Source organism: Mustela nivalis (genome assembly GCF_964662115.1).
Source record: "Mustela nivalis genome assembly, chromosome: 7".
Lineage (NCBI taxonomy): Eukaryota > Metazoa > Chordata > Mammalia > Carnivora > Mustelidae > Mustela > Mustela nivalis.
In genome coordinates, this window is record NC_139026.1 from 76,783,736 (window position 1) to 76,810,142 (window position 26,407).

At 37.3% G+C, this 26,407-nt stretch overlaps 1 protein-coding gene and 1 pseudogene across 4 annotated transcripts in view; both read right to left on the reverse strand.

Moving 5' to 3' along the window:
• SYT10 (synaptotagmin 10) overlaps window positions 1-5,803 on the reverse strand; it is a 70,028-nt gene extending 64,225 nt beyond the window's left edge. For all 3 annotated transcript variants that reach the window (XR_014313860.1, XM_082739029.1, XM_082739030.1), the window contains exon 1: window positions 5,293-5,803. Coding sequence is in view for 2 of the 3 variants with exons in the window: in XM_082739029.1 (XP_082595155.1) it covers window positions 5,293-5,443 (151 nt within the window). In the remaining variant the exon portion in view is untranslated. The remainder of the gene's footprint in view (window positions 1-5,292) is intronic.
• Window positions 5,798-26,407, reverse strand: part of LOC309868834 (nucleosome assembly protein 1-like 1) — a 208,871-nt pseudogene continuing 188,261 nt past the window's right edge. The window contains exon 4 of the transcript in view: window positions 5,798-6,001. The product of the transcript in view is annotated as a nucleosome assembly protein 1-like 1 (transcript). The remainder of the gene's footprint in view (window positions 6,002-26,407) is intronic.

Consider the following 26,407-nt stretch of genomic DNA (forward strand, 5'->3'; position numbering starts at 1 on the left):
CTATTTTCTACTTCAGCAAACAGGCTTTCTTTACTGTTATAAATTGATATTTAAAATGGATATTCCCATTTTTCTAGAACTTCAGTAAAGTCAATAGTTTTATTATGCAACACTTAACAAAAATTTAGCCACTGGATCTTAGCCTTTCCTGAACACACTCCATATGGGGTGTGGACATCCATATGGGGTTCAGTTGCCTTTTCATTAGTCTCTTGCCCATGTTCTAGGTTTTAAATGCCTCAAATGCTTTAATTTCTGCCATTTTCATAAACTACATATTTTGCATGCCTATCTACCTGGATCCTGTATTGGACATTGGAGACATGAAGACACAAGTATATATAATATAGTTTCAGAGGAATTTGGAAATGATTAAATAGCACCCATCATTTTACAAATAAAGAAACTGGTTTCTTGAAGATAAATTTATTAATTCATTTATTCTTTCTTTCATTTCTTCAACAAATATTTGTTGAGACCCTAGTAGGAGCCACAGACTTTTCTAAGTACTAAGGATAAGACAGTAAAGAAACCACTGCTCTCAAAGGCTTATATTCTACTGACTTAATGTACATATCAGAAAGCACACAATTACATTTGCAAAATATAGATAATTTTAATTGTCATTAGAGATTCCAATAAACCTTTGTGATAATGTTTATCTTCTACCAGCATTTTGTAAAAATGAAATCTTTTAAGTGAATGCAAGTGCCTTCCATTTGTTTTTTGCACAAAACAAAGTAACAATGATGATTAGCTTTTAAAGAAAAGAGACTTGAATGAAATGGGCAGCTCTAGACCTTGTATATAAAATCATTTTTGTAAGAACCATATTTCAGAGATTTACAGCTCATATAAAAAGAAAATATAGATCTTAATTTGTTTCAAGGAAAAAAAAAGATTAAAACAAAAAAAGGTCCAGTCAGTATTGCCAAAATATTGATATCTCAGAATTAACAAAAATAGATGTTTGCTGAGACTGGCGTGGCCTTTGAAGGTAGTTGTTCATTCCCCTTTGGAGCAAATGAGACCAGGCACAATATGTATTGATGATCATGTAAAAAAGAATAGAAATAGAAGGTGGCCGTTTTTCACTGGAATGACTGTGGAAGAAGGAAAAAAATCCTCTCACATCCTTCTTCTTATTGGCCTATCTGAATTCATTATTGTTCAATTACTCTTTCCCAGACCTATTATTCTTAAGGAAAAATTTCCTCTATATTTCTAAATTGTAACTCTTTATACAACCATTAGAATGTACAAAACTCAGTGGTGTAGTGATATAAGAATTATGAATTGAGTAGTCATCTGCTTTGTGTCTGTAGAGAAAACCTTTGAAACATCCTTATTCATTTTAAGTCTTTATCATAGACTTAAAATGCTTTAATCCCAGAGGACAATCATGATATACTTTCAAAATTTTATTTAGCCATCTCTTTAATTAGTCAAGTAACTTTAAGGAAATTCTTTGATAGACCTCCTTATCCCTACATCTAAGAAATTGAGGAACACATGTATGAATTTAGAAAAAATTGTTTAAACTTTTTTTTAGAATTTTTAGTCCCAAATTAAAAGTAAAAAATGCAAAATTAAAATAATGATGAATTAAATGTTTATTTAAAATAGGTCTATACAATTAGGATGTGACTGTGTGCTTCACTGGGTTTGATTATTTATGATTTATGAGGTCTGCCTTTTAAGCAACATAGTTTCTTAAAACCCATAAATGTTTGGATATGGAGTAGCAGTTAAAGACTGACCAGCAATGAACCCAAATGCAGTTCAAAAACTATTATGTATCTTAGTTATAGTATATCTGAAAAATAACATTTTGGTGGCTCTATTGTTTTGTATTTTCCCTAAGCATTCTAGTATTAAATCATGTTGTACATGGAGATGAACTTAGTGGGTGACATGTCCATGGGGAGAGGAGAGTATCAGTGGTAAAAAAAGGGCAAAAATTTGATTTTCTATAAACTGCACATGATGAACTTTCTAGTGAAGGGTAATGTTGGTATCAATAATGTCTCTAACAAACTATTCCAAGAAAGTAAACTAACTAGTGTTGGCAGATTTGTTGGGGACTGCCTCCGGCCGGGAAAGTCCCCGCCATTACAAGAAGGTGCTTGGCTCACTGCTAGCAAAATACGCTGCAAGTATACAATGAACTTTCTGGTGAAGCCCGCCTAAAGGAGGACACAGTTATTGACTGTATCAAATTTAATCAGCATAGTAACAGGACTCTCATTGGCTCTCCCCATTGCTTGACCCCTTATTGGTCACCCTGCTGCATATAAGCTAAGGAAGTTGATTAAATAGACGGAAATGAAGCATTAACACCATACCAGGCTCCTTGTCGTCCTTGCGGGTCGAGGGCACAGATTCATTCTACATTTTCATAAATTTTATGAAAACATGGCATTGGTCTACTTGATTGGTAGATCCTTAATGCCAGTAACATTGCAGCTGCTTCTGCTACTGCTGTTATACTAAAAAGGATGTTTTTATTGGCATCTGAAAAACCAGTAGGAGAATATCTTATTTATATACCTGATTTATTAGTTCTTTAATGTAGAAAGGCTTTAATTGGGATTACTGGAATTTCTCTCCTACTCCTATGTGAAGGAATCTAAAAATACACTCAATCTGGAAGCTTGCAATTGTCACTGCAACCTTTGAATAACTGACACCACATGGGCAGTGCTGATTAACATGCAAAGTAAATAACCACTGTACCATTCAATGTCGATGTCCTCCTACCAATAATGTGTTTCCCATTAAACAAACAGTGAATAGAAGGATCACCTAGAAGAAGCGTTTTTATTTAGGGACTTATAATAAAGGGCACATGTTCATAAATTATAAGAAAATGAACAATGTGAAGCTGAGTGGCTAATTAATACAAAGATTCAGTAAATAATAGCTGAATCCACTTTACCATTATCGATTGGTGTTGGGAGTTTATTTGTGGGTTATTCTATTTCTGATTGTTGCATAGATCTACAAACAGAATATGTAAAGTAATCTTAGACATCTTTATATCTAATATACAACCTAATAGAATGTCTTCTTTAGTGGTAGCCACTCAAAATATATTCATATATTAAATCAAATACCCCATTTGGATAGTATATATATTTCACTGAACAGGAGAAAAATATCCATGTAATTGTTTTAGGCTAGTTTTCCCCCACTTTTTTCTATTCAAGCATTCAAAAAGTCCAAAAGGAATGAGGACTATAACTACTTCTTGTATTGCTTAGAACAAGCCCAAACCCTTTCTGCAATTCGTATACTGTGTTATACCTTAAATTTATATGGTTGTGTACTTAGAAAGATTTATAAGCTAGTAATTGGTTTCCAACCTTCACAAATTGCCCTCATTACCAGACACTCTGAGACCCAGGAAACTACTACTTGGTGTGTGATCACAAACAGTTGGATCACAGCATCAACTGTTAAATGACCAAATTATAGGTCTTTAAGTTTAAATACTCCAATTTCTTCCACTACCCCCTCCTCTGAGTCTTATCTTTAGCATGTATATTGCTAAAGACAGTTCAGAAGACTTTATCCAATAGCACCACAGAGGACTTCTAAGGTCATACTATTTTGAGGGTTTATCTCATGCGTAGCAACCAAACGCAGGACGCACATATACACAGTATTCACCAGTCCCTTCCACTAATAGTTTTTTCATACATTCACAGTATTCACCAGTCCCTTCCACTAATAGTTTTTTCATACATTCACAGTATTCACCAGTCCCTTCCACTAATAGTTTTTTCATACATTCCTAGGAATTGACACCCACTGAACAAGAGACTTGTGTTTGTATATTTGCAAAATGTCCAAGTTTCCAGCATGTGGACAGCACCAATTATATGTATCATTCTGCTCCGGGTCCAAGTAGCAAAGTCTCTGCAGACAGAAAGAAGCTTCCCTTGGTTTCTGGGGCCATGACCAGGAAATTTGAAAACCCCAAATATACTCCGTTTATGAAATGGTATGTAAATAAACCACATCTATCCACCCCCGCCCCCAAACACACCCCATTTCCTTTCCCTTTTCTTCAGCGGTGGTGATGGGCAGGAGAGAATCGCTAACAGTGTCTGTAGTCGTGCTCCACTCGCGTCGAGCGGTCCAGCTCTTACTTGTTGCCCTGGCTACCCTCAACCCACGAAGCCCCGCCGGGAGAGAACAATGACAGGAGAGCAAAGAGAGGGAAACAAGACCCACATTAGGAATGGCAATCTTCCAGCCGGATGCCCAGAATCCCGAAACCAGTGTGTGTTTGTCTCCCAAAGCAACAAGTGACCCTCGCAAGGGACTCTTCAAACCACGCGGCCCATAACTCTGGAGTTCCTCTCGTTCGTGTGAACAGCACAACAGGCTGCACAAACCAAACATTGCGCAGGTGGTTAAAACCCTACCCAAGCGTGACCAAACAGTAGTTCTGATACGGTTCCCCCCACGCCCCGAGAAAAACCTGTCGCCTGAGGCTACTTTCCACCTGCAGATTTCTGACGGTCGATGTCCTTCTCCATCCCACCCCATTTTTTTTTTTTTTTTTCAAGTTTCCTGAACGGAGAGGGAGAATGCCCGTGTGTTTGGGTGTGCGGAAAGGATTTATAAATTATTTTGTCCTTCCGCTTTATCTGTGACCAGAGCCTTAATTGCCGCCTGAAAAAAAAAATGGGATCAACAAACCCTGCTGTTTTGCCAACGTTCAAGAAGCCCTACAAAATCATAATTAATAAAGGGACTTGGGACACTGTCAAAAGCTCGACAGGTTGCAGCCCCTAGTTGCCCCTCCTGGGAGCCTTTCCGCTCGCGGAATGCAAGGCAGTCCGATTTGCAAGGCGGTTCTTCACTTCCAAGCTGGGATTCTGGGGTCCGGCCCCTTACCCAAGCTCAACCCGCGACCCGCGAGATGAGAGAGCGCAGCGTTAGTCCCGCGGGCAGCGCTGGGTAAGCGGGCTGGGCACAGCCGCCCGCGCTCGCCTCGCCACCCCGGAAGGGAGCCCGCAGGCGTGGGAGAGCGGCGGAGTGGAGGTGCGGGAGCCGGGGAGCAAGTAGGGACGGCGCGGCGGGCAACGAGCGGACTAGGGAAGTGGAAGAAGCCGGGCAGGTGGAGACCAGGACGCCAAACCCGAACAGCCCACGCTCGAAGTCTCCAGGAGCTGCGCGCAAGAAGGAGCAAGGTAGGAAGGCGCGGCGTCCCACAGACGCCTGGTGCCGCGCGGGGTCCCGGCTGGGCGCGCGGAAGCGAGAGGAGCCCTCCCCGGTTACCTGTGCTGCTTCCGCCCTGGCTGCCCCTGTCCCGGGGGAAGATGCCCGAGCACTTCTCCCACTCCACCTGGCCCGCGAAGCACAGCTCGGTGACGATGTGCAGCGCCTTCTGGCACAGGCTGCTCACTCCGTCCTCCTTGTGGAAACTCATTGTTTGGCCTCTTACTCCCCACTCAGCCGTCCCTTTCCCCTTCCCGTTACCTCTAGGCTGGCCCCTCGGGCGCCCTAAGCCATCGCCCGCCCGCGGGGAAATGAGCGGGAGAGTGCGCTGCTCAGAGGCGGCAACTCTTAGGAGCCGCAAGTTAGCCCCATGGCAGGAGTGGAGGGCGCCGGGGAAGGCGGAGAGGCTGGGGCTGGAACGCGCGCGAGGCTTGCGGCGGCGAGGTTTGCGCCAGTTCTCCCGCCGTGCCAGCCAGTCGAGGCGAGCTGGAGAGAGAGAGACCCGGCATGGAGTGCGGGGGGGCGAGGCGGGGGGAGACGTAAAAAAGCCTAAGCCCCGGGCTCGCTAGAACGCCCCCCTCCTCTTCCAAGCGTGTTTGTGTTCTGGCCGGTGCCTGGCGGCGGCGCGTCCAATCGCAGCCCGGCGCGGGCCTGGACGACCCGTGGCGGTACCCGCAGCGCCCCCTCCCCGCGGAGCTGGGGATGGAGCTGGCCCCGGAGGACGGGCGGCCCCGCGCCGGTGCTGGGGTCCCTGGTTAGGCTTCGGGTACTGGATGCAGCGGGGCGGGGATGAGAGAAATCTCCGTTTTCTCCGTACTTTTCCCAGGCTCGGTCCGCCCCCACCCGATCCTCAGTCCTCTACCTGTCCAACTTTGCTACACATGGGTGCTGCTCTCTCTCTGGTTTCTCGGGTTTTACTTTTCTGAAAAGTCATTTCAAGTGAATATAAACTGAATAAGTTAAATTACAAAAATGAACAGATGAATAATCAAGCCAGACGTGTATACAGAAAGAAAGATGTGCCTGGAAAGCATGTTTAAAGTGATTTCTAATGATGATGGTCTTAGAGACAAAATTTAATCCGAGAGTTCTTTTTATTGCTATCACTGAAATTCACAGTAAGATAAATTCCTATTTAGCCAATTCAGTTTTTCTTTATGCAGAAATTCTTTAGTCAGATTTTAATTTGTTGCCTTTGATTTTTTTCTTTCTTTAAACTCTGTTAGGTATTGCGCAAAACGAAATGTTGCTTGTATTAATATTCACTGTAGACTGGTCCGTAATGGGCAATTGAGAATGCACAACTTGTCATCTTTATCACTTTTGCACGTAAAGACTGAATATAATAAGACATGAGTGTTAAAGGGGAGGGGAATGAAGTTCAAATCTGTCTGTCAGTCTCTCTCTCTCTCACACACACACACACACACACACCCTGTGTTTAACCTTGGAATTGCTTTCAGGTCCTTCTTTCAATCTGTAAAAGGAAGGGCGGGAACTCTCCTGTTCTTATAATTCTCTGATGCAAATGGGTGAAAAGCACTCATGGAGCTACAACTACAAAATAATGTTAGTGTGTGCCACAAGGTTACAGTAAATGGATTTATATTGTTCTTAAATTGTTTTGAGACACATTTTGATACCCTCTTATAACCTAAAGATTTATTTAAACTTCATTAGGTGGGGGTCTTTATTTTTGAAGTGGAATATCAGGACTTTGTTAGTGTATTTACACTAGTAGAGTAAGTAATCTTATTTTAAACTGCTAGGCAGTTTATGATAAATTATTTCCTGTGTAAGGACACTATGGTAAATTTACTATAAATACTAGGCATAGCATCCAAGTAGCTAAGCATTCATTAGTTGAATCATTTTGACCTGATTCATAGGACAATTGGTATAGCCAGGACTATTTTTATCATGAATCAAGACAAACTAAACTCTGTAGGCTTTGTTTTTTGTTTTTATGCATATTGATTTGAATGGTTTTTAGATAAGATTGACTATCTTGAAATAATTTCACTGTCAAAAAATATTAAATATCTACTGTATCTTTGAAACAAAGTAACACACTTTAATAGGACCCTTTCTAATTGTCCTTGCCTTCTAGTCCTCCACAGTCTAGATAGATCCATGTAAGACAACCTGAAATGCAATGCTGTCCTTTCATATTTACTGTATGAGCAAACAGTTGTGTGGGAGTCCAAATGAGTAATTTATCTCTATACTACTTGCAGACTCTTAACTGCTTAAGTGGAGTAATGCAGGTCTCTCTCATTGACCCTCTTATGTTTGATTTTGGTGTTCAATATTATTAGGTAAATGAATTCTGAATAAAACTTTCCTGGTATTTGTTTATGCTTTTCTGGCTTGTTGCTACTCTCACCTGTGTTTCCACAACAAGCAGAGTTAATTTCACTTGTATATTCATTTTTCTCAATTTGTCTGAAATATTTTTGCTTTCATTTAAAATTAATATCCCAAGGGTTTTTTTTTTCCACCCTTCTTCGTTAGACCATCTCATACAGCTCATTAACAGGTGAATCAAACCAGTTTTTTTCTTGTCACTTATTAACAGCTCTGGTAAGAGGTGTGGGAAATGTAAAAACTGCATTCAAGGTCACTATTTTCAATGCCGAAGGATAATATGACAAGAATTTCAATTTACAATCTTTAAGAAATGTTTATGAACTATTTCAACTAACAAGAGCCTACCCATCAAATAACCCAAGCAATAAAGATTTGCATTTATTTCCCCACCCACACTTGAAGGAGTTGCTGAAATAGTAAAGGAGGGGAGAGCAGGTTAGACTGATTTTACTAAGCACCAATTGCTATACTAAGTGATAAATGAAGCATTGATAGTCAAAATATTCAGGTAGGTTGCTGACACAGCTTTCTTCTGAATGATCTCTGTATTAAGTAGAGGAGGGATTGGTATGGAATTGAAGAGCCCAGGAGTACTCATTGCCATCCCTATAAGCTAAGCCAGCCTCTTGAGAGGTAATTTTAGATGGTTAACACTGTGATTTCCCTAATTTTTCAATCCTCTCTCAATTCTTTTTTTTCCCCCCTTTCCATGGCTCTTTCAAAATCTGGAGGGGAGGGAGTCACTTCTTAGGTAGAGATCTCTCTAAGGTAAGGGGAATTTGGGGATGATTCTTGAAACTGTAATTTCAAATATTACTTGACCCCCCATATCAAGCAATGAGAAGATGGGTAAATGAGGAAATTTCAGAATGGCTAGGCTCAGTCTGAATGAAGATCAGAGACAAGGATTAAATTGTAATTTACTTAAACCTTCCCACCTTGCTTTTCTGTATTCTGCTGCTCAGATTCATATAAGCCCAGTTCTAATTGCCTGTACATACTTGGGCCTTATCCTGTATTCCTTAATTTGGAGAGTGGCATCATCACTCACTCCCAGCTGGTAAGACGACCAGACTTCTGGTTTGCATGGATGGGTATTGCTATTGAGAAGTCCGTTTCTAATCCGACTCCAGATCCTTTGGTCAGCCTGATTCATCACTCTGAAGGTTTGGTGTCTTCTCTCTTTCCAGCGTGTTCATTTTATTCATTCATCCCGATGGATACTCAGTGAGCACTTCCAACGGACTCGGTTTTGAATCCTTTGATTTTGAGAAATGCTAATGATTTATTCCTTCAATAATTCTCTGGCTTCTGTTTTTCTGGGTAGTTCCTCTCTGGAACTCCTTTATGTTGAATTTTTGACTGCCAGGATGGAATCGCTAATTTTCCTTTCTCTTCTACTTTCCATCTCTATTACCCCGTCCTTGTGCTCTAAGTTTTGGGAGATTTCCTTGGCTTTCTTTTCTGAGCCTTCTATCAAATCACTACAGTTTCAGCTATTAGAGTTCAAAGAAATACATACTTTTTTTGTTTAATAATTGTTTGGGTTACTTATTTTTTGGAGATGGTCTGTGCTTATTTATCTGACCATATTAATTATGTATTTTTAACTACTCCCCACCCCACTTCTACATTGTATCTTTTTACTCTGAATAAGTTGGTTTTGTTTTGTTGTTGTTCTTCTTCTTGTAAAAGTTTCTCAGGTGTTTGCTCCTCTAAATAATGAAGTATAAATATTCACCCTGAAGATATGGAGTTGAAGTCCCAAGTATATTAATAAGGCTTATAACCAGGGGCTGCACTGCAATGTGACTCAGAGTATTTTGAATTGGAGTGCCCCCAAATATGAAGAAAGACTATCTAATCTTTTGTTAGGCATATGGGGCAATAACTCAAGTCTCCCTGCTTTTATTTTCTGATCTGTAGCCGCTCATGGTTCTGGCCTCTTATACTTCTGGTGCCTTAAGTCTGGAACTTTTCTAGTTTGATATCTTCAGGGGAAAATTATTTTACTTGCAAGTTTGGGGAAAGGTCACCACCTGACCAAAGGAGTTGTATGGATGGAGACTTGAGGCTCTAGACACATTCAGAGTGACACTCCCTGCGTTTTCAGCCTTTCCCTCTACTGCCATCCTCTGTGGAGTCAGTATGAGGTACCTCCATTTCCGAGTTTTTCTGAGACTCTGGCCTCCTTGCTTCTGGTTTGGAAGTCTCAGCTCTCTCTGCTCAGTCAGGACTCCTTCACCGAGTCCATCTTGTAAACCATTTGACAGCTTTTGTCCTTACATCATCTCCTGTGTCTTTTCCTTTTCTTCTGTCCTTTCGAGTTGATAGCTTTATATTGCTCTATTGTCATCTCAGGGTCTTTTCAGGACAGGCAGGAACACACATACATTTTCAATCCATCATGTTTAACTGTTTAAAAAGGCAGTTCTGATTTATGTCACTTCCAGTGCTTTCCCTTTGTGCTTTTGCTACATCTAATACCTTGAATGTGGCCTGCAGAACCCAAGGGGCTCTGGCCTCTGCCTAGTTTCTTTGTCCTTTTCTGAATTCTTTGACTTGTGCTCTCTTTTCATTCTCTATTTCTCCTTTATGGCACATAATGTAATTTACATTAATTAATATGATATAAACCAGTAGGTAGAGAACCTTTCCTCCCTCATCACTGCTTGTTTCCCTGAGCCTTCACTGTGCTGGCTCTAACCGTCACTTGATAATATTTACTGAATAAATAAATTAATGTACATCTTTTGTTAATCCTCTTTCCCTATAGTTATCAGAAATAAAAGCCTTTATTTACTTGTTTAAGAAACCGATAAACTTTTCTATTCTCGGGAAGTTGAGAGAAGAGGGATGAGAAGGAAGAGTGAGTGATGGTAGTAGAATATGACCTTTGAGAAGGAAGAAGATGGTTATTTATATATTCGGAACCGACACTAACTTTTGAATACCTGCTTTGTACCAAGTCTGTTATGTATATTCAATATGTGGTTTACTACTACTAATAATCATGATAGTTTCTGTTTGATGTGTAAGCTGTATAAAACTAAATACTCTGTAAGCTAATTATTACAGTAACTCTTATATTAACTCATACAGAACCGTGATAGGCATAGTACTAACCTTTGTAGATATATTGACTTAATTAATTCTTTTCTTTTTTCTTTTTAGAATGGGGTAGAGGAGCAGAGGGAGAGGGAGAGAGAGAATCTTAAGTAGGCTCCATGCCCAGAGAGGAGCTGAATGTGGGGTTTGATCTCATGACCCCAAGAGCATGACCTGAGCTGAAATGAAGAGTCAGATCCTTAGCCGACTGAGCCACCCAGGTGCCCCTATACTTACTTAATTCTTACAACAAGCTTGTAAGATAGGGCCAATGTTCTCATTTTACAGATAGGGAAACTGAGTCACAGAAAGGTTAAGGAATGTTTCTTAAACAACGTAGTGATTGGTAGTAGAGCCCGGATTCAGACTAAGTATTAAGGTTGCAGAATTTAGGTCTTAACTATTGTAGTATGCTGCTTCTTATCTATCCTTACGATATGCTTATAGGATGGGCAGGATGAAATTAAAAGGTTATTCAGCCAGACAGCTATAATTGGTAAAAATGTATAATGATAAAATTATGACCTTTATCTACTTCACATTAGCAGTCAGTCCCTGCCCCAGTGGTTATGCCATTTAAGAATTTAGAATGCATTTTTGTCATATTCTTCTCTTTTCTCATATAATTAAGGACATGCGTATGCATAGATGTTCTGTCATTGTTTATCTTCCAGAAAGGTGCAGTTTTTGCCCAACTATAATGACAATGTCTTTAGTCTACCTGAGTAGCTTTAACTAAGTATTTTAAATGACTATAAATTACTCAATGTGATGATGATATAATTTGTTTAACTATTTACTCACTGATAGGAATTCACATTACTTTTAGTTATTTACCACTGTGGATCTCTTTATAGAGTAGTAGTATATGTTGTAGTGTATAGTGCATGTTGCAGTAAACCTCCTTGTAATATTTACTTACACACTAAGAATTTTATTTATTTCATCTAGATTCCCAAGGAATAGAATTCTGATATATGAAATCACATTTAGAATCATATTTCTACCAGGAATATACACAGTATGATTTTTTTTTTTACCTCTTGCTTAACAAAAATAGATGTTACAAATTCTTGCCACTATTTTGTGTGAAATTTTTTCAGATTTCTCTAAAAGACGTGAAGTAAATGGTCATATTTATACATCTTTGTAAATTTTTATCTATATAATAATTTTGTATCTCTATATAAATGGAGTTAAAATTAAAGTTTAAACATTTATTTTCAATTAAAAAAACAAGAATCTGGGGATAATTGTTACTTATCTTTTAAATTAGTAACTTCAAACCACAACATGTGTCAAAATCACCTGGAAGGCTTGCTAAACCACAAACTGTTGGGCGCCACTCCCAGAGTTTCTGATTCAGTTGGTCTAAGGTGGGGGTCTGAGGATTTGCATTTCCAAGTTCCTAGGTGACAATGCTGCTTGTCCAGGGATAACACATTGAAAATAATTGTTCTGTGGTGCCTCTTTAAACTCAAGAAGTAGGGGCGCCTGGGTGGCTCAGTCAGTTAAAGGTTAAGCATCTGTCTTGGGCTCAAGACATGATCCAGGGATCCTGGAATTGAGCCCCGCAGGAGGCATGAGTTTCCCTGCTCAGCAGGGAACCTGATTCTACCTCTCCTTCTGCTGTTCCCTCTTCTTGTTATCTCTCTTTATCTCTCTCTTATGCTCATTTTAAAAAAAGAATCTTTAAAAACAATCAAAATAAAGTCAAGTAGTATTCCTAAGAATTTACACCAGAAGTAAGTTCACCAATAATCATACCCGGTCAGCTCAAAATAACAAAAGATTGAAGGTGTTGATTAAATTGACTAGGAAACCTTAGTTTTGGTTTGAATTACTTGCCAACTGTGTTATACATAGCTTACTCAAACTTTTTATAACTTAGTTTTTCTTTTATAAACTTTAGAATAATACTGTGTTCTACTTTCTATCAAAGGACTGCCCTAAGGCTCAATAGAGGCAACAAATGTGAAAATGCTGGGGGAAAAAAAAGCTACCAAATACTATGCAAATGTGTTATCATCATCATTCTTTGGATTAGGATTACTTGATATGTAAACCATACAAGTTACAATTTATCACTCCTTGTCAAGGCTTTTCTCAAACTGACATCTCATTCATAAATAAACAATGGAGTACCGCAGAGGTCTTAAAACCTAACAGTCATGTTTCTCAAGAGATAAGTTATATATTACCTGACAAGCGCACCTTCCCTAAAATTCGTCTTTAGACAGTGCTCTCCTCCACTTGCCACTCATCAAGGTGGTCCCAGTCATTCCACATCATATTAGAATATTCTATTCTCTCTGTAGCTATAGTCCCTCTCTGAAATTATCTTGTTTATGTGTTCATAATGTATCTTCCCCATACTAAAGTCCACATTCCATGAGAGCTAGAGCTCTCTCAGTTTTTTCACTCACTACCTCCCCAGAACTGAGAAGAATGATGGCCACAGTAGCAGTGAAACAATGTAGCTTTTTAGAGACCAAATGCAACTGTACCACAGTTGGTAAGTAGGTCTTATCTGGGACTGACAAATTTGAAATAGTCACTTAGAATGAGCTGTGCCAATTCTTAAGCATCAGAAACTTGAAACTGGTTATTTTGGAAAGTTCCAGAGGAAGGATATAGGGATCAAATGTTTTGTAAATCACCATGATTACAATTTATGCATTCATTGAACAAATACTCATGTAATTTCTATATGATAAAATGAACAGTTTATAAGTTTTTAGCAACTTTTTAATTTCAAGACATATTCTTGGAAGAAAGCTTGCCTAGGAAAAATGCAATTCTAGTTTGGTACGCTAGAACCAATTCTCCTAATATCAGGTATACTTTTCCCAGCAGAAGTGATAAAGTTGTTGTGTCTACTCTTGGCAGCAGAAGTAGGTTAAATGGTGAAAATTCTAGGAAGAAAACTTTGAGTGAATGTTAGAAATAATTTTCTGATGATGATTATTGCTCTCATAATATTTCATTTTTAATTTGTGGAATAAATTTTCTGCAGATGCATTTGTAGGGGTTCCTGGGTGGCTCAGTGGGTTAAGCCTCTGCCTTCCGCTCAGGTCATAATCTTGGAGTCCTGGGATTGAGCCCCGCATTGGGCTCTCTGCTCAACAGGGAGCCTGCTTCCCCCTCTCTCTCTGCCTGCCTCTCTGCCTACTTGTGATATCTCTCTTGCTCTCTATCAAATAAATAAAATCTTAAAAAAAAAAGAAAAGAAAAGAAAAGAAGAAGAAGAAGCAGCATTTGTAGCATTCTTGGCTCCAAACAGTAAAGAGTTAGTGCTAGAATATAGAATGTGGTTATAAAATAAGGAGCATAATGTTTTTCTGAATAGTTGTTTTTATAGGATTATCACTAATTATCAGCATGTTACATTTACTCAGTATTTTGGGATTTCTTCTTTTTGGACTGACTTCAGAATCAATTCACTTGCTCTCAAGAATACCAGAGAACTTCAGGATAATACCATTTTTTAAAACCTAAATTGTAGTAGTGTAATTTGATTGAACGTTTTGTTTATCAGTGTTGAATACTGGCTGCTTAATGTCACCTTAAAAAATTAGATCCAATATTCTTCCATGGTAAAAGCATTGAACAAACTAGGACCTTTTAAAAGAGGACTTACTCAAGCTGATTAAAAAACAAAAACAAAAACATGGGGTGCCTGGGTGCCTCTGTTGGTCGTTAAGCATATGTTTTTGTCTCAGGTCATGATCACAGTGTGCTGGGGTGGAGCCCTACATCGGGGCTCCCCACTTAGCGGGGAACCAGTCTCTCCCTCTCCCTCTCCCACTCCCCTGCTTGTGTTCCCTCTCTCACTGTGTCTCTCTCTGTCAAATAAATAAAAATTTTAAAACAAAAACAAAAACAAAACATGACCCCGGCTAACACCATACTTAACAGTGCAAGACTGACAGCTTTCCTCTAAGATCAGGAAAAAGTAAGGATGTCCACTCTTGCCATTTCTATCCAAGATTGGTTCTAGCCTGGGAAATTAGATGAGAAAAGTAAATAAAAGCCATCCAGATTGAAAAGAGAGAAATAAAACTCTATTTACAGAGGACATGATCTTCTGTATAGGAAATCCTAAGGAATCTGTATCAAAACTATCACAGCTAATAAGTGAGTTCTGCAAGGTTACAAGATATAAGACCAATATTTTAGAAGACTGTGTTACTATACACTAGCAACGAATGCTCCAAAATGAAATTAAAGACAGTTTCATTTATAATAGTATCAAAACAATAAAATATGTAAGAATGAAGTTAACATAAGAAGCTCAGAATTTGAACCTTGAAAACTGAAAAACATTGCTGAGAGAACCTAAAGAAGACTTTAATAAATGAAAAGTATTCTGTGTATGAGTCAATAAATTGATGCACAGCTGTTTGTTTTTTTTTTGCAAAAATTGATGGAATGATCTTAAAATTCATATGGAAATCTAACACACTCAGAATTACCAAAGCAATCTTGAAAAGGATGAAAATTGAGGGGATTCACACTTCCCATTTTCAAACCTACTGAAAACTCTATAGCAATTCAGACAATGAGGTACTTGTATTGATAAATGGAATAGAATTGAGAACCCCAATGGGGAAAGAATAATCTTGTAAACAAATTGGCTCTGGGACAACTGGTATCTACAAATGAAAGGATGAAGTTAGACCTTTTTTACACATCATACACAATAATTAACTCATAGTGGATCACAGGACTAAATGTAGAGCTACCATTATAAACCTTTTAGAAGAAAACATAGGAGTATATTTTTATGACCTTAGGTTAGACAATGATTTCTTAGATATGACACCAAAAGCTCAATCAACAACAAGAAAAAACAAATTGAACTTAATGAGAATTAAAACTTGTGCTTCAAAGGAAATTATCAAGCTAGTGAAAAGGCAATCTATGTGTTTGGAGAAAATATTGCAAAACATAGATAATAAGGGATTTTTTATCTAGAAAATATAATGAACTCTTTTTTTATTACGATAAATTAGCCAGCATATAGTACATCATTAGTTTTTGATGTAGTGTTCAATGATTCATTAGTTACGTATAACACCCAGTACTCATCAACAGATGAATGGATAAAGAAGATGTGGTTCATATATACAATGGAATATTACTCAGCCATCAGAAAGGATGAATATGGATAGAACTGGAGGGGTTTATGCTAAGTGAAATAAGTCAAGCAGAGAAAGACAATTATCATCTGGTTTTACTCACATGTGGAATATAAGGAATAATGTAGAGGGAAAACTAAATGGGAAGAAATCAGAGAGGGAGCCAAACCATGAGAAAAGGGGCTCTGGGAAACTGGGTGATGGGAATATAATGAACTTTTATAGGTAAATAATAAAAAGATAGACATAGTATTTGGGTAGATATTCCTCCAAAGAAAGTATTCAAATCATCAATAAGCTTATGAAAAGATGCTCAACATCATTAGCCACTAGAAAAACAGAAATTAAAACCACAATAATATACCACATCAAAGTAAGTAAGATAATTATTACTGAAAAGACAAACATGTCTTTGGAGAGAATGGACTAATTAGAACTCTACTACATTTCTGGTAGGAATATCATTGGTGTAGCCACTTCAGAAAACAGTATGGAACTTCCTATCAGGTATCTACTATTTAGTATTCACTACTTAGTCTCTACTCAAAAAAATTGGAAACATGTTCATATAAAAACATGTACACTGCTATTCAAGCAGCATTATTTCTAGTAACTAGAAAATATTAATGTCCATTAATTGATAAATGTGGAATATCTATATGATGGCATTTTACTTGGCAATTAAAAGTAATGCATTATTGATGAACCCTAAAAAGATTGTTTTAAGAAGCTAGTCACAAAAGAAGACATATTATGTGATAACCATTCATATGTAAATCTAGAATATAAAATACATAGAGACAGAAAGTAAATTAGTGATTTCTAGGATCTGGGTGAGTAGAGAGAACTAGAGAATGGAGAGTGGCTGCTAATAGAGATGGGGTTTCTCCATTTTCATTTGAAAGTGTTCCCAGATTATATTTGCACAACTCTATGAATATACTATGACCCACTGAGTTATATACTTTAAAGTGTCACTATTCTGATATGGGAAGTAGATCTCACCAAAGCTGTTGTATTTTGTAAAATGCTGATGTTACCATGGAGCTTATTTAATTTTGAATGCCTTAAATATTTACAATTAATTATAAAATGAAAATTACTATTAGAGAATTTTGAATTATAACAATTAAGACCATAACATACAGGACAAAAATATACTGAAAAACACCATAAAAATTGATAAAAATAATAAATTTAAAAAAGAAAAGAAAAGAAAAGAAGGCACCTGGGTGGCTCAGTCAGTTGAGCATCTGCCTTCAGCACAGGTCATGATCCCAGGGTCCTGGGATCGAGACCCACATTGGGCTCCCTGCTCAACAGGCAATTTGGTTCTCTCTCTCCCACTTCCCCTGCTTATGTGCGCTCTCTCCCTCTCTGTCAAATAAATAAAAAAATTTTTTTTTGAGAAAAATGTGTGTGGCATACATGCAATAAAAAGGCTAAGGACAATAATAATAGTATCTTAATAATAAAACATCTCTTACAAATCAATTAAAACAAAAGCTCAATTTTTATGAAGTAAGAAACATGAATTTAAGAACCTGTAATGTGACAAATTAACATGTAAAAATAACTTTATTAATAGTCAAATAACTACAAAGTTTATCAATATGAAAATCTTTTTTTTTTTTAAATGATAAGATTCTGTGTAGGCCAGACTTAGGATGAAACTGGGTAAATGCATACACTGCTGGTAAAACAAATTGATACTGTATTTCTCTAAATTATTTAATAGCATTTAACAGTTTTATGTACTATACTTAGAAATTCCCTAACAGTATATCCTAAGGAAGCTATCATAAATGGGTTCATTGATTTAGCCACAAAAATATTTATTGAAAAATTATAATATTAGAACACATTATATTGTAACTATCTGCATTTCCAAAATGGATTTATGACATCACTTGTGTCTATCCATAAAATTGAACACTGTTCAGCTGTTCAATAAAAAATAATCAGATTGTGGAGAAGTAGGTACAAGCTTATTGATTTATAAATAGTAAGAAATAGTAATGAAAAAAATAACAAAATGCTCACAGTGGTTATATCAGGTATTGGGCTTGGCTTGGTGGCTGTGATGGCTTCCAACCTCTTCCCAGAGGCTTTCCTATACTGCAGAGACTAGAAAATTAGAAATTCCATTTCTAAACTCCATTATGGCTCGGTTCTGTAGCTGATTAACGTCCACGAACACCATGTCATTGTAGGAGATTTCCAAGTTGCAGGTGAAGCAGAAGTTACTACTCTTGCCATTTTCTAAACAGGGTTGGAGAAGCTTTTGATTTTTTTGTTGCAGCATCATCAGGGTCCCCACTTATAATATGATTGCTAAGAAGCAATGGTTAAGTTTTCTAAGAATGATAAATACTTGTGTCTTTGTTTGGAAATCTTTTCTACCAAGAAAGAATGGCTGGTACATCACTATCACCCTAATGTCTTGGGACATCCATGGAACATCCATTTTGCTGTTGTGTAGTACAGCAGGTACAGAAGAGATTGTCGAACTTGTGCCTAGTTCCGGCTGTGAGGTTATGATTTCGCATCCTAACTTCTAATCTTGAAGAATCAGTAGTTAACTGTGGTACGGCAGTAGGATTCATTTCTGAAAGCCCAACCTAGAGTTTTTATCTTTACCCTTTGCAATAATTCTGTAAGCCACTTAATTGTAAAATTTCTTTTGGTTTACACTGGCAAAAAGGATTCGGTTCTCTACAGTTGGTGTCTGAACATGGATACAGTTGGGTTATTTTTATTTTCAATCTTGATCTTGTATGTATTATATACATTTGCAACAACTACATATTGCTATTATAATATAGAAATTTATATAATAATTGTTTAGAATAAATCTGAAGTTTACAAAGGGGCTTCTTTTTTTAATAATTTTTTATTTTTTTATTAACATATAATGTATTATTAGCCCCACGGGTACAGGTCTGTGAATTGCTAGGTTTACACACTTCACAGCACTCACTATAGCACATACCTTCCCCAATATCCATAACCCTCCACCATCTCCCTACTCCCTTCCCCCGGCAACCCTCAGTTTGTTTTGTGAGATTAAGAGACTCTTATGGTTTGTCTCCCTCCCGATCCCATGTTGTTTCATTTATTCTTTTCCGATGCCTCAAACCCCCCACATTGCATCTCCACTTCCTCATATTATGGAGATTGTGATAATTGTCTTTCTCTGATTGACTTATTTCACTAAGCATAATACCCTCTAGTTCCATCCATGTCATTGCAAATGGCAAGATTTAATTTCTTTTGGTGGCTGCATAGTATTCCTATATATATATATATATATATATCACATCTTCTTTATCCATTCATCTGTTGAGGGACATCCAGGTTCTTTCCATAGTTTGGCTATTGTGGACATTGTTGCTATAAACATTCAGGTGCATGTGCCCCTTTGGATCACTACGTTTGTATCTTTAGGGTAAATGCCCAGTAGTGTAATTGCTGGGTCATAGGGTAGCTCTATTTTCAACTTTTTGAGGAACCTCCATGCTGTTTTCCAGAGTGGCTGCACCAGTTTGCATTCCCACCAACAGTGTAGGAGGGTTCCTCTTTCTCCGGATCCTTGCCAGCATCTGTCATTTCCTGACTTGTTAATTTTAGCCATTATGACTGGTGCGAGGTGGTATCTCATTGTGATTTTGATTTGTATTTCCATGATGCCGAGTGATGTGGAGCATTTTTTCATGTTTCTTTTGGCCATCTGGATGTCTTCTTTGCAGAAATATCTGTTCATGTCCTCTGCCCATTTCTTGATTGGGTTATTTTTTATTTTTTATTTTTTTTAAAGATTTTATTTATTTATTTGACAGAGAGAGATCACAGTAGGCAGAGAGGCAGGCAGAGAGAGGGGAAGGGAAGGAAGCAGGCCCCTGCTGAGCAGCGAGCCCAATGTGGGACTCGATCCCCTGACCCTGAGATCATGACCTGAGCCGAAGGCAGCAGCTTAACCCACTGAGCCACACAGGTGCCCTGGTTATTTGTTTTTTAGGTGTTGAGTTTGATAAGTTCTTTATAGATTTTGGATACTAGCCGTTTATCTGATATGTCATTTGGGAATATCTTCTCCCATTCTGTCAGTTGTCTTTTGGTTTTGTTAACTTTTTCCTTTGCTGTGCAAAAGCTTTTGATCTTGAGGTCCCAATAGTTCTTTTTTTGCTCTTGCTTCCCTTGCCTTTGGTAATGTTCCTAGGAAGAAGTTGCTGCAGCAGAGGTCGAAGAGGTTGCTGCCTGTTTTCTCCTCAAGGATTTTGGTGGCTTCCTTTCTCACATTGAGGTCCTTCATCCCTTTTGAGTCTATTTTCATGTGTGGTGTAAAGAAATGTTCCAATTTCATTTTTCTGCATGTGGCTGTCCAATTTTCCCAACACCCTTTGTTGAAGAGACTGTCTTCTTTCCATTGGACATTCTTTCCTGCTTTGTCAAAGATTAGTTGACCATAGAGTTGAGGGTCTATTTCTGGGCTCTCTATTCTGTTCCATTGATAAATATGTCTGTTTTTGTGCCGGTGCCATACTGTCTTGATGATGACAGCTTTGTAATAGAACTTTGAAGTCTGGAATTGTGATGCCACCAACTTTGGCTTTCTTTTTCCACATTCCTCTGACTATTCGAGGTCTTTTCTGGTTCCATATAAATTTTAGGATTATTTGTTCCATTTCTTTGAAAAAAATAGACGGGATTTTGATAGGGATTGAATTAAATGTCTAGATTGCTTTAGGTAGCATAGACATTTTCACAATATTTGTTCTTCAAATCCATGAACATGGAGCATTTTCCCATTTCTTTGTGTATTCCTCACTTTTTTTCATGAGTACTTTATAGTTTTCTGAGTATAGACTCTTTGCCTCTTACAAAGGGGCTTCTTTTAAAATTATAGCTTTTGGAAGAAGTATTATAGTTTGGTAGTTAAGACTTGGGCTTTGGAGATGTCATAAGCTTAAATCTCAGCTTCCTTCTTTAGTATTCTTAAGCAAGCATTTCTAAAACCTCAGAATTATTTTCTATAAATTGAGGATTAGAACAGTTTATTTATGGTATGAAGATTAAATGAGATAATGTATGTAAAGCTGAGATCCCAGTGCTGAATATTTTATAGGAATTCAATAAATGGTAGCCTTGCAGACTCTCTTAAACTTTCATACAGCTCACATTTCTCTATCTTGGTCATAAGAATATCTATGCATATCTTTCCTAAATACTTTGCTTTGAACTACATTTCATTATATTCATTACCCTACCCCAAAATAAATTTAGATGTGTCCTAATCTCATGAAAGTATTAAATGAAAATTATTTCTCCATGTGAGTTTGTATTTTACACTTGATGTTACTTAAGAAAACAAATTCTACTTTAAATGATTTTAGTATTCTTTCAGCACAGTGATTGTTTCAAATTGAAATAAGTGCCAGCCTGTTTTTCAAAACAGGGCAACACATCAATGTCTGATAATTAAGGGGTCTATGCTTTAGGGATCCACATGCATAGCTCTTAGTAGAGTTAAGAGTAAATGAGGCACACAATGAATTTGCTAGGAATTTAAAATAAGAATATGCTTTTGATTTGTTTTTAACTCAAGTATCCAGATACACAGGGTAAATATTACCCTTGAATATTAAATATTTACACATGAATATTATATGATTACAGATGTATCTCTTGAAACTGTCAACAAACTCAAATACTTCATCTAGTAAAGCTCACGGTTTCTGCTGTTTTAATTGCATTCACCTTATTCTCTGGCAACGTGAAGTTGCCAGTGGAAAATAATGAATTATTGTAGCCAGTACATAAACAAATAGAAAACCACCTTTCATGGGGTTCAAATTTATCACTTTGGTTTTATTGGCATATACACTAACCAACTGAGCTGATTTGCTGTGCTCCTGAGTTGTAAGAAAGTATTTAAATTCCCTTCTGCTTTAACTAATGACAGTGAGATTAGGAATGCCTCTTTACAACTTCTTCTTTTACATAAGTGCTTAGCAATAATTTTTTATAGTGAGAACTTGTTAATAAGAAGGAAAACTCTGTTTATCTATCTATTTATCTATCTATGCATTCAATACATATAGGTATTGAGATGCCTAAATTATAACCATAACCGCTATTTCTGCTTCTGTACCTTTGCTTGCTAACCCATGAGGAGATGGAAAATTACCAGCAAACTTTCTATAGGCACTCTGTAACCACACAACCCCCACCCAGAATCCAACCTAGCAGAGTGGCCGCTCCTAGACCCCCACCCAGCTCTGGGCCGAGAGATAACAGTCATCTGGTGCCAGAGAAACCCCCACCCAGAATTGGACGTGACAAAATGACTGCTCCCGGACCCCTCACCCAGCTCTGGGTGCAAGAGATAATAACCATCTGGCACCCCGCGGCTTGACAGGGAGACCCCAGCCAATCCTGAGGTGACACATATCCTAGCGGCGCCAACCAAGCAGTTTGAAGAACGACAGCCCTTTGATCTAACCGATAATCTGTTCCCAGCCTTTTCCCGCTCTGTAGCGCACCAGTCATATTATACAGTTGTTATTTGATTTTCCCGCGGTATGTAGTGATTTGTTACGAGATACTATGATGTATGCTAAGTCCCTGCCTCCCCAAAAATAGAGTATAAAAAGTGCTGTGATCCTGAGCTCAGGACTTCTTAGCGTCACCGGCAATGAGTGCGTGGAGGTCCGGGTTCGAACTCATAATAAACGACCCTTGCTGTTTGGCTTTGACTCTGGACTCTGGTTGTTGTCTTTGGGGGGTCTTGGAATTTGGGCACAACAGTATGAGACATACTGACAATCTTCTATGTGCTGGAGATCTAGAAGTGAACCAAATAAGTAAGGGATGAAAATAGTGCAGCCATTTTGGAAAACAGTTTGGAAGTTCCTCAACATGTTTAATATATGGTTCCCAATATGACCAGAAATTCCACTCCTAGGAATGTACCCCAAAGAATTGAAAACATGTTCACACACACGAAAATTGTACATTATGTTCATAGTATCATTATTCTTAATAGTTAAAAAGTGATAACATCTATCAACTCATATGATAAATATGGTATATCCTTATACTGATATACAGTGGGCAATAAAAATGAATGAAATATTGATATGTAACACAACATGGATGAACCTGTAATATTGTGCTAAGTGCAAGAAACCCATCACAAAAACCACATATTGTATGATTTTTAGGAAATGTTCAGAGTACCCAAATCCATAGCCATAGAAAGTAGATTACCAGCTCTTAGAGTCTTTATAAGAGACAAAAATGAGGGAATGGGAAATGATTTCTAATGAATAGGGGGTTTCTTTTTGGGGAATACAAAAGTTCTAAAATTATATAGTGGTGATATTTGTACAAATATGTGATAATGCTAAAAAACACTGAATTATACATCTTTAAAAGGGTGAATATTATGGTGTATGAATTATATCTCATAAAGCTGTTATATTTAAAAAAATAAAAAATTAATTGTGAATCCTCCTTTTGCCAGGTAATATCTGAGAATCTAGGGATACTGCAGATGTCAAAAATTATAAATCTGCATTCACAGAGTTAATCATTTTTAATATATGCTATTGAAATTGCAAGACCATGCTCTATATTTGAACAAACTTTAACTAAAGGAAATAATTATTGGATATTATGGTCAGAGTACTATTATATAGAAGGGATAGGATTCTTCTTCCTACAGTATTCTGTAAGGAATTGTAGCATTACAGAAAGTGTCACTAAAGAGATGGAACAAACTCTTACATTTAGGATGGATCAACACATCTCAGGAGCTTATAGAAACATATTATACTATAATTTTACATCAGAATTTCTTGGAAGATAGCCATGGCCTATAAAAAATTTTAGGAAGTAACAGAAATTAATATCACTCTGTGCCTGTCCTCATATTGAAATATCAATATCATGATATTGTCACATGTTTTTAATTTTGGAATAAAGTAAACAACTAATAGTGATTTTTAGAAAAATGTAACTGTGAAAATGAAGATGCACATATTAATTATACATTAGATGTAACATAAATGATGATTTTAATGGAATGATAATTATATGTAACAAATTATGTGATATTACATTATAAGGAAGACATGGGTCACATGAATACATCCAAGTTGATTAATCATTTACTCAGGAGTTGCTATTGTCATTTCCAAGCATAGTGGTCTGCTGTGGTTGGTTTTCATATCAACATGACTAGGCTGTAGTACTCATTTTTTAAGTTAAAAAAATTTTTTTTAGATAGCTTTTAATTTAATTAAATTCATACTTGCTTGCCCCCACAGCTGTGTAAGCTAATTCTTTGAAACAAATCCTTTTTTCTTAAAAAATATTTATCTCTATCTATCTACTATCTATCCATCTATCTATCATTTATCTATCTTCTTACTGGTACTATTTCTCTGTTAGAATCTTCACTAATACAGATTTTGGTACTAGGAGTGGTTCTAGAAAAAGAATTTTATGGTGAATTTTTTTTTAAAGATTTTATTTATTTATTTGACAGAGAGAGATCACAAGTAGATGGAGAGAGAGGCAGGCAGAGAGAGAGAGAGAGAGAGAGAGAGAGAAGCAGGCTCCCTGCTGAGCAGAGAGCCCAATGCAGTACTCAATCCCAGGACCCTGAGATCATGACCCAAGCCAAAGGCAGCGGTTTAACCCACTGAACCACCCAGGCGCCCTATGGTGAAATTTTAAAATTGGTTCTGATTGTTCTGGAATTGATTCTCTCTAATCTCATTAGGTTTAAAGGCATTAATGATTCTACCTTGAATGGTGAAGAAACACTGGAACATGATGTGACTATAGAGAAATGCAAAATATTGCCATTGGATACTCTGTATACTTAACCCAGCTAGGACATACCGGGGCTAGAATATAAATGTAGTTTAGTCAGACTGTAAAATCTTTGAAGTTTCCATTGCATGAACAAAAGTTCAGTCTTCTAAGAGTGATAGATACTTGTAGCCTTTCCTTGGAAATCTGATTTTGGGTGAGAAAGCCTAAGACTCACAGTCACACTCTACTAAGCAAGAATGGCTCTTACTTCACTATCAGCCTAATGTCCTTTCAGATTTTCTACAATTAAGGTCACCTTTTTATACCCAGAGTGGCTATACTCAAGAATCTTGTTAACAGAGTCAAAACTCAATTTTTCTATCACATTTATAATCTTACTTATTAATAGATGAAACAAAATTCTTGGTGCTTGTAATGACATTGTACCAAAAGGCCATAGCAGACCATGAAAAAGGACAGAGCAGACATTTTTGCTTCCATGTTAGACATTATAGGAAATGAATTAAATACACATCAGGTTTTATTTGACTTTCTAGGCAAAAACTGAGGTTCAGGCAAACCTGGTAGTTTACATTGAGTAGTTACTGAATTTTAGGTTTTGCATTCACTCTTCTGTAGGACTGTAAAATATCTCCCAGTTTCTATTTTTTATTTAATCATTAAATAAAATTTAAGTAACCCATAAAATAAATTTATTTAAATTCATGGATCTATTAACATTACACAGTCTCAAAGAATAGAGATTAGGGGCACTTGGGTGGCTCAGTCGTTTAAGCATCTGACTCTTGGTTTTGGCTCAAGTCCTGATCTTTCAGTTGTGAGATGGAGCCTCAAGTCAGGCTCCGTCTTAATCTCCATGCCCAGTGTGAAGTGTGCTTCATATTCTCTCTCCCCTGCCATTCCCTGGCTCTCACATGCCTATGCAAATGTGTCCACCCTCTATCTCTCGAATAAATAAGTAAATAAAATCTTAAAAAAGAGCAGAATTTAGAATTTTGCCAATAAAATGGGCACAGATATATAATAAAATAAAAATATTAAATGTATATATAATATTAAATGTATATATATATATTCATTAAATGTGTGTATATATATATATATATATTCATTAAACATCTACACAAATAAGTTAGCAATTTGCACCGCTTAATAGTCATCAGAGTTGCTTGCAGGGCTTCCTAAAATACTCATGCCTGGATTGCACCAAACACTTATGAGTAAGATTCCCAGAAGGGAGATTCCAGAAACCTGCATTTTTACAAAGTGCCACAGGTGGCTTTGATTCATGGCCAGTGTTGAAAAATACAGAGGTCAGAAAAGAGAAACTTTAAAATTTGCAAGTTAATTGACTCAATTGTTTTTTTTTACTCTGCTCCCTCTTTATAAGCTCAATTTCCCACCGTACACACACATCCCTGTTCATCTTTAGATTGACTGTGGCACCACTTTAATTTTGGAATTTCTATTTAACTCCACCCTCCTGGCTTGATAGGAATTTTTTTTTTTAAATTCTGGCTTCTTGTAACTCCCTGACATATATCAGTTCTGGTTTGGTGAATATTTTATTTTATTTTATTAATTCATTTGAGGGAGAGAGAGAGAACAAGCAAGGGGAATAGCAGAGGGAGAGAAAGAAGCAGACTTTCTTTTAGCAGGAAGCTTGATGCAGGTCTTGATCCCAGAAACCTGGGATCATGACCTGAGCCATA